Here is a 14,178-nt window from a genome sequence, read left to right on the forward strand (position 1 = left end):
GGCCACAGGATAACCTGCCCCATCCTGGGCTCTTCAGGGGTGCAGGTGTGTGCCCGGCGCTCGCGAGGAGCCCTGGCGTGAGAGTCACTTGGACATGAGGCCTCTGCGCATCGTCTTCCAGCAGAGGCCACAGACATGCAGGGGCGGCCGGGCTTTCTACAGTAAGGGCCTCTTTAGTTTCTACGTCGGGGGAGCAAGTGATGAGCGGTGAATGACGGGGATCAGAGAATATCACGGACACAAATGTGTGGACAGAACAACGTGTCAAGTACCGAGGACAAGAATATCGAGAAAGTGCACAAAGGGGAGAATAAATGTACTATTCGTAACTGCAGATCTACATGCCTTGAAGATAGATAAATCATCAGGGTACATATATGTGGAGTTATATTTACTAAACTTTACTTACCCATAGAAAATAACCTACACTGTATTCTTGCCCTCCATATTTGTTTCTGCAATATCTCCGTTTACGATAATTTGTTAAAATACCGAACAACAGAGAATACTCCCTACATTTCTTACTTCAAACAAACTTTCAGGTTTTCTAGGAGTAAAATGCCTATTTTACAAAGTGAAAGTAACTTCAGGGCAGAGGAGGAGGAGTGCTCTGAGAGACAGTGAGTGATAGCAGAAGGAAGGCTTGCTCTTCACACAGGAAGTGAGGCAGACAGGAAACAGGAAGTGGCTGTGATTGGAGAGAGAGAAAGAGAGGCTGGCAGCTCCATTCCAAGTACCTCTTCCTCTGAAGCAATCAGGGATTTCAGGCTCTGGTCCATTGTTCGAAGCTCTTCCTCCAGCTGTCTGACCCGGCTGGGAGGCGGAAGGAGATAGAGTGGTCAGAAGAGCGTTGCCGACAGGAGACACTATGCACACAGCATCACCATAGAAGGCACCATCTCCGCCCTCCACCAGACTTCCCTGGGACATCTCATGGTCACACCGACTTCTCACAGCCAGACCAGACACATTCTGGTTGCTCAACACAGCACAGGAACCTGTGATGCACACAACATTCAGCTCACCCGCCCCATCCAGGCCAGCAGCATCCTCGCACCAACACACCAAATGTACCATGATGAAGGAGGGTCCACATAGCAATCTAACGCACACGTCTGCAGCAGTTCTATGCCAAGCCAAGTTTTTATGCCATTCCAACTCCAACAAATGCACATTGAGCAGGGGGGTTCTCTAGCGGTGCATTCCTTGAGAGTGGTCCTAATACACCCAACGGCATGTCCGCCAATGGACGGGTCATCACGATACAGGACTGCGGATCTTTGGCTGGTTGCATACATTTTAAAGTGGAGCTTCAGGAGGGTCCCCATGTCTCATCTAGTAGGTTCCATGGTGCAGACGTGGGTCTAGCAGCATGGGTCCGCACCTGGCGGCCATTGCTGGATCCTTAGGTCTTCCCTCGATGAGCGGAGCCCTCACTCGCGACTTATCAGCAGTGGACTAAGACCCTAGAGGTTATGTCTGAAAATTGTGATTTACGCCATTGGACAGTTCCATTTCTGACGTTGGGGAGCTTTACATACTGACATTCTGGAAGCATTGAAAAGCCAGGTCACCAAAACATGTGCTTCCTGATCACTGTGATCTAACAAGCATAGGCAAAGCCAAGAGGTCTTCTTGGTGAGACCAATGTTTCTTTTTCCCTCACTAGGCCATCATGCGTACACACAGATGCAGCACACATCAGGGAATGATTCCTCTTAAAGCATAAGCAAAATCATTCTATGATAACCCCAATCTGTGAGCACAATCGTTCGGCATCCATCTGGGAATCGTGTCTCATGCCTTAGGAGGGCAACTGTTTCCGCATGCACAGTAAGCAACATTGAATAATCTTTCCTAAAACAAGAAAAAACTATTTAAGTAGCCTGCAGTGATGTCATATATGGAAAATGCTACTTACCAGTATGCATCTGTTCTTGGCATGTAGAGCTGCAGATCCTCACACTTGCATTAGATCGCCATCTGGTGTTGGGCTCGGATGCTTGCACGTTGTTGTTGTCTTGGAAGAAGTCTTTGTAGTCACGAGATACGCGACTCCTCCCTTGGACGATAAAGCGCATGGGCACTGACTCCATCCTTAGATTGTTTTTCGCCATGATGGGAAATGATGGATTTAGTAGAAAGAAAAAGATGTCCATGTGTGTATATCCAAGTAAGATAGAAATGGAATAGATACAGGTCCCGGGGAGGTGGGTAGGCGTGTGAGGATCTGCAGCTCTACATGCCAAAAACAGATGCATACTGGTAAGTAGCATTTTCCATTCGAGGCATATGAGCTGCAGATCTCACACTTGCATAGACTGTACAGCAGTATCTCCCCTAGCGGTGGTGACCTGTATCGGTTGCAGTAGTTTGAAAGAGTTTTAAGAAAAAGCTTGGCCCACAGAAGCTTGCTGCCTGGCTTGCACGTCAACACAATAGTGTTTAGTGAAGGTGTGTGTTGTAGACCATGTTGCTGCCTTACAAATGTCTTCTAGGGGAATGTTCCCCAAGAATGTCATAAAGGCCCCTAGTTTGTGTGTGGAATGCACCCTCGGGGGAATTGTCAATGTGCGTTTCGCTTTCTGGTAGCACATTTGGATACATTTGACGATCCACCTTGCAATACCAGCCTTGGAGATGGGATTACCCTTATGCGGTGGGGAGAAAGCTACGAACAGTTGTTTTGCGAAAGAATTTGGTTCTGTCAATGCAATAAAGCAGGACTCTTTTTATATCTAGGGGGTGTAGCGCTCTCTCTGCTACGGACTCCGGGTTTGGAAAAAACACTGGTAACTCTACCGATTGGTTAAGATGAAATGGAGAGATGACTTTAGGAAGGAATTGTGGGTTTGTCCTGAGAACCACCTTGTTATGATGTAATTGTAAGAGTGGTTCTTGTATGGTTAAAGTTTGGATCTCACTTACTCTTGTAAGAGAGGTGATGGCAATAAGGAAAGGTACTTTCCATGTGAGGAACTGCAGTTCGCATTTGTGTAAAGGTTCAAATGGGGGTCCCATGAGCCTGGTAAGAACAATATTTAGATTCCACACTGGAGAGGGTAGTAACCTAGGAGGAATGATTCTCTTCAGGCCCTCCATGAAGGCCTTAATTGCAGGGACTCTAAAAAGTGACAAGTGTTGTCTGTATTGCAGATAAGCAGCAGGTGCTGCTAGATGTAAACGTATGGATGAGTATGCTAGATTACATCTTTGCAAGTGAAGTAAGTAGTAAATGATATTCTGGATGGAGGCATCCAGTGGATCAATAAGGTTGTTGGTACAGTAACTGGCACATCTTTTCCATTTTGCAGCATGGCAAGTTCTAGTAGTGGGGCGTCTGGCTTCTTTAATGATGTTCATACAGTCCGGTGGTAGGTTAAGGTAACCGAACTCTAGGACTTCAGGAGCCAGATCGCCAGATTCAGCTGACCTGGATCTGGATGTCTGATCTCTCCATGGTTCTGCACTAGCAGGGATGGGAACAGGCGTAGGTTTTGGTGCAGAACTAGTGAGAGTTCCAACAGTGTTGTGAACCACGGTTGGTGTACCCATGTGGGAGCTACTAAGATTAGTTTGAGAGACTGTTGTCGGAGCTTGCGTACCACTAGTGGAATCAGTGGGAGTGTCGGAAAAGCGTATTCAAATCTGCCTGACCAGTTCATCCATATCGCATTGCCCTTGGACAATGGGTGTAGAAACCTTGTGGCGAAGGTTGGGCATTTTGCGTTTTCGTGTGTGGCGAACAGATCTATATCTGGTTGGCCCCACATCTGGAAAAATGGTAGAAGAACTTGGGGATGCAGATTCCATTCGTGAATCTGTTGCATTTGTCGACTTAACAGATCCGCAATCTGATTGTGAACTCCTGGAAGGTGTTCGGCATGTAGATATATATTTTGTGGGATGGCCCATCTCCAAATGTTCTGTGCGAGCTGGGACAGCTGCAGAGAATGTGTGCCTCCTTGTTTTTGAAAGGAAAACATGGCTGTCATGTTGTCCGTCCGGATCAGGACAGTTTTGTTTTGTACATGTACATGGAATGATTTTAAAGCTAGAAATATTGCTAGTAGTTCCAGGTGATTGATGTGGAGCACTTTTTGTTGAGTGGTCCACTTGCCTTGGGTTGTATGTCTGAGGAGATGGGCTCCCCATCCTGTGAGTGATGCGTCTGTTGTCAGTACTATCTCTGGAACAGGTTCGAGGAACGGCCGCCCTTTGGACAAGTTTGTTGTGTTCCACCACTGCAGAGAGCGATGTGTGCGGCTGTCTACCAACACCAGATCTGTAAATTGTCCCTGAGCCGGACTCCACTTATGTGCTAGACATTCCTGTAAGGGACGCATTTGAAGTCTTGCATAAGGTATAATATGCAAGATGCCATCATGCCTATGAGTTGCATGAACACTCTGGCTGGAAGAGAGTGTTGGGCTTGAAATTTTGTGACGAGGGCTTGTATCCTGGCTGGACTGGGATATGCTAGAGCTGTGGAGGTGTTTATTGTGGCCCCCAGATATTGGTGTATATGAGAGGGCTGGAGATGCAACTTGGTGTAGCTGATGGTGAACCCCAAGTTGTGTAATGTTTGGATGGTCTGGTGAGTGTGTTGAACACATTGGTTGAATGACTTGGCTTTTATTAGCCAGTTGTCTAGATATGGGAAGACATGGATCTGTTGTCTTCTCGGATGTGCTGCTACTACGGCAAGACCTTTTGTGAATACTCTGGGTGCGGTGGTGACTCCGAATGGAAGGACTGTGAACTGATAGTGTTGTCCGTCCACTACGAACCTTAGGTACTTCCTGTGAGCAGGATGTATGGGAATGTGGAAGTAAGCGTCCTTGAGATCTAGTGTGGCAAGGAAATTGCCTTTTTGTAGCAGCGGGAGCACTTGTTGGAGAGTGATCATATGGAAATGATCCAAGTGTATGTATAGGTTGAGGGGTCTGAGGTCGAGTCTCGGTCTTAGAGTCCCGTCTTTTTTGGGTATTAGGAAGTACAGCGAGTAAACCCCTGTTTCTTGATGTTGTAAGGAAACAGGCTCTATTGCGTGTTTTTGAAGCAGTGAGAGAACTTCTTGTTTTTAGGAGCGTGATCTGTGGACATTGGACGCTGCTTGGGTGTTATGTGTGGGGGGGGTAGATGTAAGTTCCAGGCAGTAACCATACTGGATAATCTGTCTTACCCACTTGTCTGTTCTGATGGATGCATCAAGCTAGGACTTAACGAATAGTTTCTTACCTGTCGGTGTAGTTTTGCAGCTTGAAGATCTTTCTGGATTCACTATGCTGTGCATTATTCCGCGATCTGGTGGGTCCGGATTCGTAGTCTTTCTTTCTTTTTTTTTTTTTTTTTTTGTAGCCCAGGTGGGCGTCGACGTCCCACCATTTGGTGTACCTCTCGTGACATCGGCGTGCTTCCTGCGGCAGTCCCACCTTTGGGGCGCCATCTTCAGGTTCTTTTTTTCCCTTCCTCTCTCTTTTTTTCTTTTTTTTTTTTTTAACCCTAGGCGTTAAGTAACTTCCTTGTATATATCCTTTCAGTTTTATCTTGTTATTTCAGTCTTTGTCCTTCCACCCTTTTTTCTCCTGCCTCATCTTCCTGGCGGAGGTGGGTGGGTTCGCTAGTGAATCCAGAAAGATCTTCAAGCTGCAAAACTACACCGACAGGTAAGAAACTATTTGTTTTGCAGCGTGAATCTTTCTGGATTCACTATGCTGTGCATAGATTTTGTAGCGGTTTGTTATCTCTGTTGCGGCTGGGTGGAAGATGAGCGTTGGTCATTGAATATATGTTGAAGCACCTTCTGTCCTACTTGTGCTTCCTTGTTCATCTGTATGTCCACGCAGTAGTGCTTGGTGAACGTGTGCACCGAAGCCCATGTTGCCGCCAGGCATATGTCTTGCATGGGTATATTTGCCAGAAAGGCAATTGTTGCTCCCTTCTCCCTTGTGGAGTGGGCCCGTAGCCCCTCGGATAGTTCTTGCCCCACCTGTTTGTGGCAGAATTGTATTGTTAGTGCAATCCATCGTGCGATGGTGCTTTTTGTCACTGGTCTACCCAGGAAGCTCGTTGCAAAGGACACAAAAAACTGCTTGGTTTTCCTGTGTTCTTTTGTCCTCTCGATGTAGTGCATCACCGCCCTTCTAGCGTCTAGAGTGTGCAGTGCCCTTTCTGCGCTTGTTGCTGGGTTCTGAAAGAAACCTGGTATTTGAATTGTTTGATTTAAATGGAATGCTGACACCACCTTCGGCATGAAGTGTGGGTCCGTTCTCATTACGACTCTGTCCTTGTGTATCTGGATGTAGGGCTCTTGCAGCGTTAGCGCTTGCAGCTTGCTTACTCTGCGCAGCGAGGTTATTGCCACCAGAAAGTCTGTCTTCATTGTCAGCATCTGGAGGGAGGCCTTGTGAATGGGCTCAAAGGGAGCCTTCATAAGTTCCGTCAGGACTATGTTGAAGTTCCATGCCGGTGGCAGAATCCTCTTTGGTGGCGCTATTCTTTTTGCCCCTTCCATGAATCTCTTTACTACCAGTGACGTAAAGAAGCTTCCTCCTGTCTCACCTCGTGTATAAGCTACGATCGCCGCTAGGTGGACCCTCAGCGACGATGAGCAAAGTTTCACCTTTAGAAGGTGTGTGAGGTATCTAAGCACCGTTGATTCCTTTGTCAATTTATCTTGCAGTTTATTTTTGCTGCACCACATTGTGAACCTTTTCCACTTTTCCCCATGACATTTCCGTGTTGTTGGTCTCCTTGCCTCCCGCAGCACTCGCATAGTGCTTGGAGGTAGTTTAAGGTGTGCGAACTCTATGTCTTCAGGAGCCAAGCTACCAGATGGAGGCTCTCTGGCTCTGGAGGTGGAGAACCTCTCCGTTCTGCATGGAGAGCAAGTCCTTTCTTTTTGCGAATTTGTGTGGAGGTCCCTGTGCCATCTCCACTATTTGTGAGTACCATGTCTGTCTTGCCCACTGTGGTGCCACTAGGATCAGCGTCATGTTGCTGGTCCTGCACTTGTTGAGTACCCTGTGTATCAGTGGTATTGGTGGAAAAGCGTATGCAAATGTCCTTGACCAACTTATCCCCTGGGATTGTTTTTCTGGTTGTCTGGGTGTGAAGTTTCGGCATTTTGCATTCAGGTGTGTTGCAAACAGGTCTATCGTCTGTGTACCCCACCTTTTGAATAGCCTTTGCGTTTCCTGTCCATTGAGCTCCCACTCGTGGGATGCCGAGGTCTGTCTGCTGAGCCAATCGGCTTCCACATTGTCTTTCCCTGGTAGGTGTATGGCCAGCAGGTCTATTTTGAGTGGGATGGCCCATCTCCAAATCTCTTGTGCCAGAGTTGAAAGGGGGAACGATTGTGTTCCTCCCTGCTTGTTGATGTAGAACATTGTGGTAGTATTGTCCGTCTGTATCAACACTTTTTGGTTTCCTGGTATGCGTTGTAAAGGTAGTATGCGATGTATTGGAATGCGTTGTAAAGGTAGTTTTTAAAAATGCGTTGTAGTGTCATGCTATGTAATGGAATGCGTTGTAATGGATGTTGCGTTGTAAAAAATGCGTTGTAAGTGTAGTGCGTTGTAAAAGTTGCATTGTAAAGGTTGTTCCCCGTAGCAGAGTCCTTTTTCACAGGCACTGGAGTGGCAGGTGCTGTGTCTAACTTCCTCTTCTTACATGGCACAGCTGTGACATGTCCTGTTTCAGGATTAATATAAATCTTTCTGCGTAGGATGGACAGGATCCGGGTGAAAAAGTTCCTCTTCCTCGGGAACCGCCTTCAGTGTTGATTTTTTCGGTTCCGAACGTGGCTGGTGTTGAGTTTTATGGTCTCTGGCCTTAGGAGGCATGGTAGAGTCCTTAGGCTTGTCTTTTGGTTCTGAGGGTCTTGGTTTCGGAGCCAAAGCGGGATCTTTAGGCTTGGAAGTGTTCGAAGCCGGCTTATCCACAGACCTCGATTTTTTTCGGGGACGATTTTTTTTTGGAGGTGGAAGGCGTCAGAACCGATTTCGGAGCCGAGTGTTTCTTTGGCTTCGTTGCCGAAGGCGCCAGCGGGACGATTACTTGAGGTTTGCTCGGTCCCGAGCTACCGGAAGGCTTGTCTTTTCTCTTCGGAGCAGGGCCTGGAGGCGGGGCATCTGAAGTGTATTTTCGGTCGCGACTGGGGGCAACAGGCGAAGTCTTGACCAGTGCCTTCGGTTTTGGTGGTGGGGTTGGGGTAGGGGCAGTAGCACTCACTCGTTGACCAGGAGTGACGGGGTCGTCTGAGTCGTCTGCCTCTGATACGATTTCGAGAGCTTTCGGAATCTTCTTCTGGGACATCCGGGCCTGCGTCGAAGATGTCCTCTGGTTCCGGAGCTGATCTCTGTGCCATGATGTGACGTCGAGCCCTTCGATCTCAAATAGTCTTCTTTGATCGAAAGGATGCGCAGGCTGGACAGCTGGACTCGTCGTGTTCAGGTGAGAGGCACAGGTTGCAGACCCTGTGATGGTCACTGCGGGCATTTTGCTCCACACTGGGGGCATTTCTTGAATGGCGTCCTTTCCATGAGCCGTAGGCCTTACAGCGTGGATAGGCCCAGCGGCCCGCGTAGGCGACCGGAATCGAGCCGATGAAAGGCACGTCGAAGATGAAGATGTTCAAAGTCAATCCGAAGAGTTTGTGGAAGTTTTGCGCGTCAAAAAAGTTTGAAATGGAGATGCCCATGCGCACTATCGTCTAAGGGAGGAGGCACCTGTCTCGTGACTACAAAGACTTCTTCCAAGACAACAACGTGCAAGCATCCGAGCCCAACACCAGATGGCGATCTAATGCAAGTGTGTGATCTGCAGCTCATATGCCTCGAACATATATATATTATGCTTTAACAAAATCATATCAGGATGAATGTATGATGTATGATCATCGCATACATTCGCAACACATGGCTTTACAACACGTATGTTACAATGACCCCATTGTTACCACGTGTGCCATTACATCGCAAGTCGTTTCAACAACCTGCCGTAGGGGGCACGCTGGACTTCGGAATAGTATTAATTACTATTCCTCTTCCAGTTTGCGCAACAGCAGGGAGGGAAGGTGTTGGATTTAAAATTCAGCACATTCCCTGGTGTTGCACGCCCCCTACAGCAAGTTGTTGATACGACTTGCGATGTAATGGCACGCGTAGTAACAACGCGGTCATTGTAACAACCGCGTTGTAAAGCCATTGCGTTGTGGAAACAGCGACGTAAGGAATATGCTACTTACCAGTATGCATCTGTTCTTGGCATGTAGAGCTGCAGAGTCACACACTGAGGATAAGATCGCCATCTGGTGTTGGGCTCGGATGATTGCAGGTTGTTGTTGTCTTCGGAAGAAGCCTTTGGTCATGAGGTTGGTGACTCCTCCCCTGGACAACAGTGCGCATGGGCATCCACTCCATCGTCAGATTGTTTTTCGCCATGATGGGAAAAGATGGAGTGTATAGAAATGAAAGAAAGGATGTCCATGTGTAATGTCTAAGTAAGACGGATGCTGGAACAGATACAGGTCCCGGGGAGGCGGGCGGGCGTGTGTGACTCTGCAGCTCTACATGCCAAGAACAGATGCATACTGGTAAGTAGCATATTCCGTTCGAGGCATATGAGCTGCAGATCACACACTGAGGATAGATTATACAGCAGTGCTTCCCCTTAGCGGTGGTCGCCTGTATCCGTTGCAGCAGCTTGAAATAAAGTTTTAAGGACAGCCTGGCCCACGGAGGCCTGTTGTTTGGCCTGCACATCAACACAATAGTGTTTAGTGAAGGTATGCGTGGTAGACCAGGTGGCTGCCTTGCAAATGTCTTCTAAGGGAATGTTACCTAAGAAGGCCATAGAAGCCCCTATTTTACGCGTGGAGTGCGCCCTAGGGGGAACTGTAAGTGTACGTTTAGCCTTGAGGTAGCATATTTGGATGCATTTAACTATCCACCGGGCTATACCTGATTTGGAAATTGGGTTGCCTTTATGTGGTGGTGCGAAAGCAACAAAGAGTTGTTTTGTCTTTCGAAAGGGTTTTGTCCTGTCGATGTAATAAAGCAAGGCTCTTTTGACATCTAAGGTATGTAGGGCCCTTTCAGCTACGGAGTCTGGGTTTGGGAAAAAGACCGGTAGCTCCACTGATTGGTTAAGGTGGAAAGGGGAAATCACTTTTGGAAGAAATTTAGGGTTTGTCCTAAGAACCACTTTGTTACGGTGTAGTTGTAAGAAAGGTTCCTCTAGTGTAAGGGCTTGTATTTCACTTACTCTGCGTAGGGAAGTGATTGCGATAAGGAAAGCTACCTTCCATGTTAGGAATTGTAATTCACATTTGTGCATAGGTTCAAATGGGGGACCCATGAGTCTTGTTAGAACCACATTGAGATTCCACACTGGTGCAGGTGGCAATCTTGGGGGAAGGATTCTTTTGAGACCTTCCATAAACGCTTTGATGGCTGGTACCTTAAAAAGGGACAGGTGTTGCCTATTTTGCAAGTAGGCTGCCAAGGCTGCTAGGTGTAAACGTATAGAGGAATACGCTAGATTGCATCTTTGCAAGTGTAGTAGATAGCAAATGATGTTTTGGATGGAAGCGTCCAATGGATGTATGTCATTATTAGCGCAGTAGATGGCAAATCGTTTCCATTTGGCGGCATAACACGCTCTAGTAGTAGGGCGTCTGGCTTCCTTTATGATATTCATACAGTCTGGAGGGAGATTGAGGTAACCGAACTCTAAGACCTCAGGAGCCAGATCGCTAGGTTCAGTGTTTGAGGATCTGGGTGTCTGATTTCTCCATGGTTCTGGGTTAATAGATCCGGGGAGAGGCGTAGCCTTTGATGTGGAACTAAGGATAGTTCTAGAAGTGTGGTGAACCACGGTTGACGTGCCCAAGTGGGAGCCACTAGTATTAGTGTTAGTGACTGTTGTTTCAGTTTGCGTACCACAAATGGAACTAGTGGGAGAGGCGGAAAGGCGTACGCAAATCTGCCTGACCAGTTCATCCATAGGGCATTGCCCTTGGACTGTGGGTGTGGAAACCTGGCGGCGAAGGTTGGGCATTTTGTGTTTTCGGGAGTGGCGAACAGGTCTATGTCTGGTTGTCCCCACTTTTGGAAGAAGGGGAGTAGAACCTTGGGGTGTAGTTCCCATTCGTGGATCTGCTGTGTGTGGCGACTTAGGAGGTCGGCCACTTGATTGTGGATCCCTGGGAGATGTTCTGCTAACAGATAGATGTTTTGGGGAATTGCCCATCTCCAGATTTGCTGTGCCAGTTGGGACAGTTGGAGAGAGTGTGTCCCTCCCTGTTTCTGTATATAATACATTGTCGTCATGTTGTCTGTGCGTATGAGGACAGTTTTGTTCTTTAGGTGAACTTGAAAGGATTTTAGTGCTAGGAACACTGCTAAGAGTTCCAGGTGGTTGATGTGGAGCAGTTTTTGTTGACTGGTCCATCTGCCCTGAGTGGTATGGTGAAGGAGGTGGGCTCCCCACCCCGTGAGAGATGCGTCGGTAGTTAGCACAACTTGTGGAAGAGGCTCTAAGAACGGTCGCCCTTTGGACAGGTTGATGGTGTTCCACCATTTCAGTGAGCGAAGTGAGCGACTGTCCACCAACACCAGATCGGTAAGTTGTCCGTGAGCTTGGTTCCACTGTTGTGCTAAACATTCCTGTAAGGGACGCATTTGAAGTCGTGCGTGTGGGACTATGGAGATGCATGACGCCATCATGCCTAGGAGCTGCATGAACACTCTTGCTGGAAGAGATGGATGAGTTTGAAATTGAGAGATGAGATTTTGTATACTGGCTATCCTGGCAGTGCTGGGATAAGCAATGGCTTTGGATGTATCTATGGTTGCTCCTAGATACTGATGTAAGTGGGAAGGCTGTAGGTGGGATTTGGGGTAGTTGATAGTGAATCCCAAATCGTGGAGAGTTTGAATCGTGCGATGAGTGTGGAGAACGCATTTTTGGTGAGTATTGGCTTTTATGAGCCAATCGTCTAGATAGGGGAAGACATGGATCTGTTGTCTTCTGAGGTGCGCTGCCACGACTGCTAGGCACTTGGTGAACACTCTGGGTGCCGTTGTTACTCCGAATGGGAGGACTGTAAATTGATAGTGTTGCCCATCTACCACAAATCGTAGATATTTTCTGTGAGCGGGATGCATAGGGATGTGAAAGTATGCGTCCTTGAGGTCTAATGTGGCAAGGAAGTCTCCCTGTTGTAAAAGTGGGAGGACTTGTTGGAGAGTGGTCATATGAAAATGATCCGAATGTATATACTGGTTTAGTAGTCTGAGATCCAGTATGGGCCTTAGTGTTTTGTCCTTTTTGGGAATGAGGAAGTATAGAGAATATACCCCTTTTCCCTGATGTTGAAGGGGGACTGGTTCTATCGCATGTTTTTGTAACAGGGATTGAACTTCTTGTTTGAGGAGAGAGAGATGATGTGAGGACATTGGACGTTGTTTGGGCGGTATGTTTGGGGGGGATTGTATGAGTTCGAGGCAGTAGCCAGACTGGATAATTTGTCTTACCCATCTGTCTGTGGTGATGGAAGTCCAGACAGGTAGGAATTGTTGGAGCCGCCCCCCGACCGGAGTGGAATGGTCTGGGGGGAGTGGTGGCAAGTCACTGTTTGGTGGCTGGGGAGGTGCGGGTGTTGTTGTTGCCCCGTCCTCGACCTTTGTTATTGTTTCCCCTATAACCCCCTCGAAAATATCCTCTGTTAGGGGATGTTTGTCCAGAATTTTTAAAGGTGGACGTGGTCTCAGTTGATGTGTTTTTGGAGCCTCCTCTATAAAAGGAGCGACGAAAGGAACCCCGGTTTTGAGGAGACTGCAGTGCTCCCATAGACTTGGCAGTTTCATTATCCTTCTTCATTTTTTCTAATGCAGTATCAACTGCAGGGCCAAATAACTGCTCTTGGTTGAAAGGTTGAGCCAGAATTGCGGTTTGAACCTCCGGTTTAAAACCGGAAATACGGAGCCAGGCATGTCGTCTGAGTAAGACGCTAGTATTGACCGCCCTAGAAGCAGTGTCTGCCGCATCTAAGGCGCATTTAATGGAGGCATTAGATATTAATTTGCCTTCTTGAATGAGGTCAGTGGCCTGGGACTTAAAGGGTTCAGGCAGATGTTGCATAAGGTCCTCAAGTTGGTCATAATGTGCCCTGTCATACCGAGCTAACAGGGCCTGGGTATTGGCAATACGCCAGTGGTTCGCCGCCTGTGCGGCGACTCGTTTGCCTGAGGCCTCTAAAAGCTTAGACTCCTTGTCTGGGGGGGGCGTTTCTCCAGTTGTCTGTGAGTTAATGCGCTTCCTGGCATTTGATACGACCAAGGAGTCTAAAGGGAGCTGGGCTTTAATGTATGCAGGGTCCTGCGGGGCTGGTCGGTACTTTTTTTCGATGCGGGGGTTGAGAACCCTCGCTCGAACAGGGTCTTTAAAGACGTCAGTGGCATGCTTTATAACCCCTTTAATCATGGGAAGTATATGAACAGTTTTTTGTGACTGCTCAAAGGTATCGAGGAGAAAATCCTCCTCAAGGGGGTCCGTGTGCATAGTGACACCATGGAACGTTGCTGCCCTATTTATTAGTTGGCCAAACCCTAGGTGGTCATCAGGAGGGGAGGGCTTGGAGGGGTAGGTAGTGGGGTCAGGCATGTCAGGTATTGGATAAGACCAGTCATCTACCGGTGCTGTGTCTGGAAAAGTAAACGGGTCGGTTGGATCAACAGGATCATTAAATAAATCAGGGTCCGCCCCTCCCCCTAAGTCATCATTATCCTCCTGTGGAGGAGGTGAATGATAGGGAGATGGTAAAGGTAAAGGTAAAGGAGAAACAGGAGGAGGAGGGGGGGACGGGTTAGAAGGTAAAACAGGAGAGGAAGGACGAAGTGGTGAAGTGGCACAGTCCTTTTTTCGTATGGGAGCTGGGGGAGGTGTAGTGTCCAGCTTCCGTTTTTTATATGGGATGGCAGTCACATGTCCAGTGTTAGGATTGATGTAGATCCGCTTTTGAGTAGGATCTGGTCGAAAAAGTTCATCTGGCTCCGAAGGTGGTGGCGGCGACGTCCGCTTCGGGTCTTTATGAGCTTTTTTCGGTGTGGACGTAGTTTTCGGTGCCGATGATGTTTTCGGTGCCGAAGGATGTTTCGGGTCCGATGGATT

At 47.9% G+C, this 14,178-nt stretch overlaps 1 protein-coding gene across 9 annotated transcripts in view; it reads right to left on the bottom strand.

The window, feature by feature from the left end:
• Window positions 1-14,178, bottom strand: part of LOC146863620 (tropomyosin beta chain) — a 236,049-nt gene that overhangs the window by 21,300 nt on the left and 200,571 nt on the right. For 5 of the 9 annotated variants that reach the window (XM_085627665.1, XM_085627680.1, XM_085627672.1 and 2 more), the window contains one exon: window positions 738-813. The exons of the other annotated variants lie outside the window; for them this stretch is intronic. In XM_085627665.1, coding sequence (XP_085483791.1) covers window positions 738-813 — 76 coding nt within the window. The remainder of the gene's footprint in view (window positions 1-737; window positions 814-14,178) is intronic. 9 annotated transcript variants of the gene reach the window in all.

This window comes from Triturus cristatus, chromosome 2_1, assembly GCF_964204655.1.
Source record: "Triturus cristatus chromosome 2_1, aTriCri1.1, whole genome shotgun sequence".
Taxonomy (NCBI): Eukaryota; Metazoa; Chordata; class Amphibia; order Caudata; family Salamandridae; genus Triturus; species Triturus cristatus.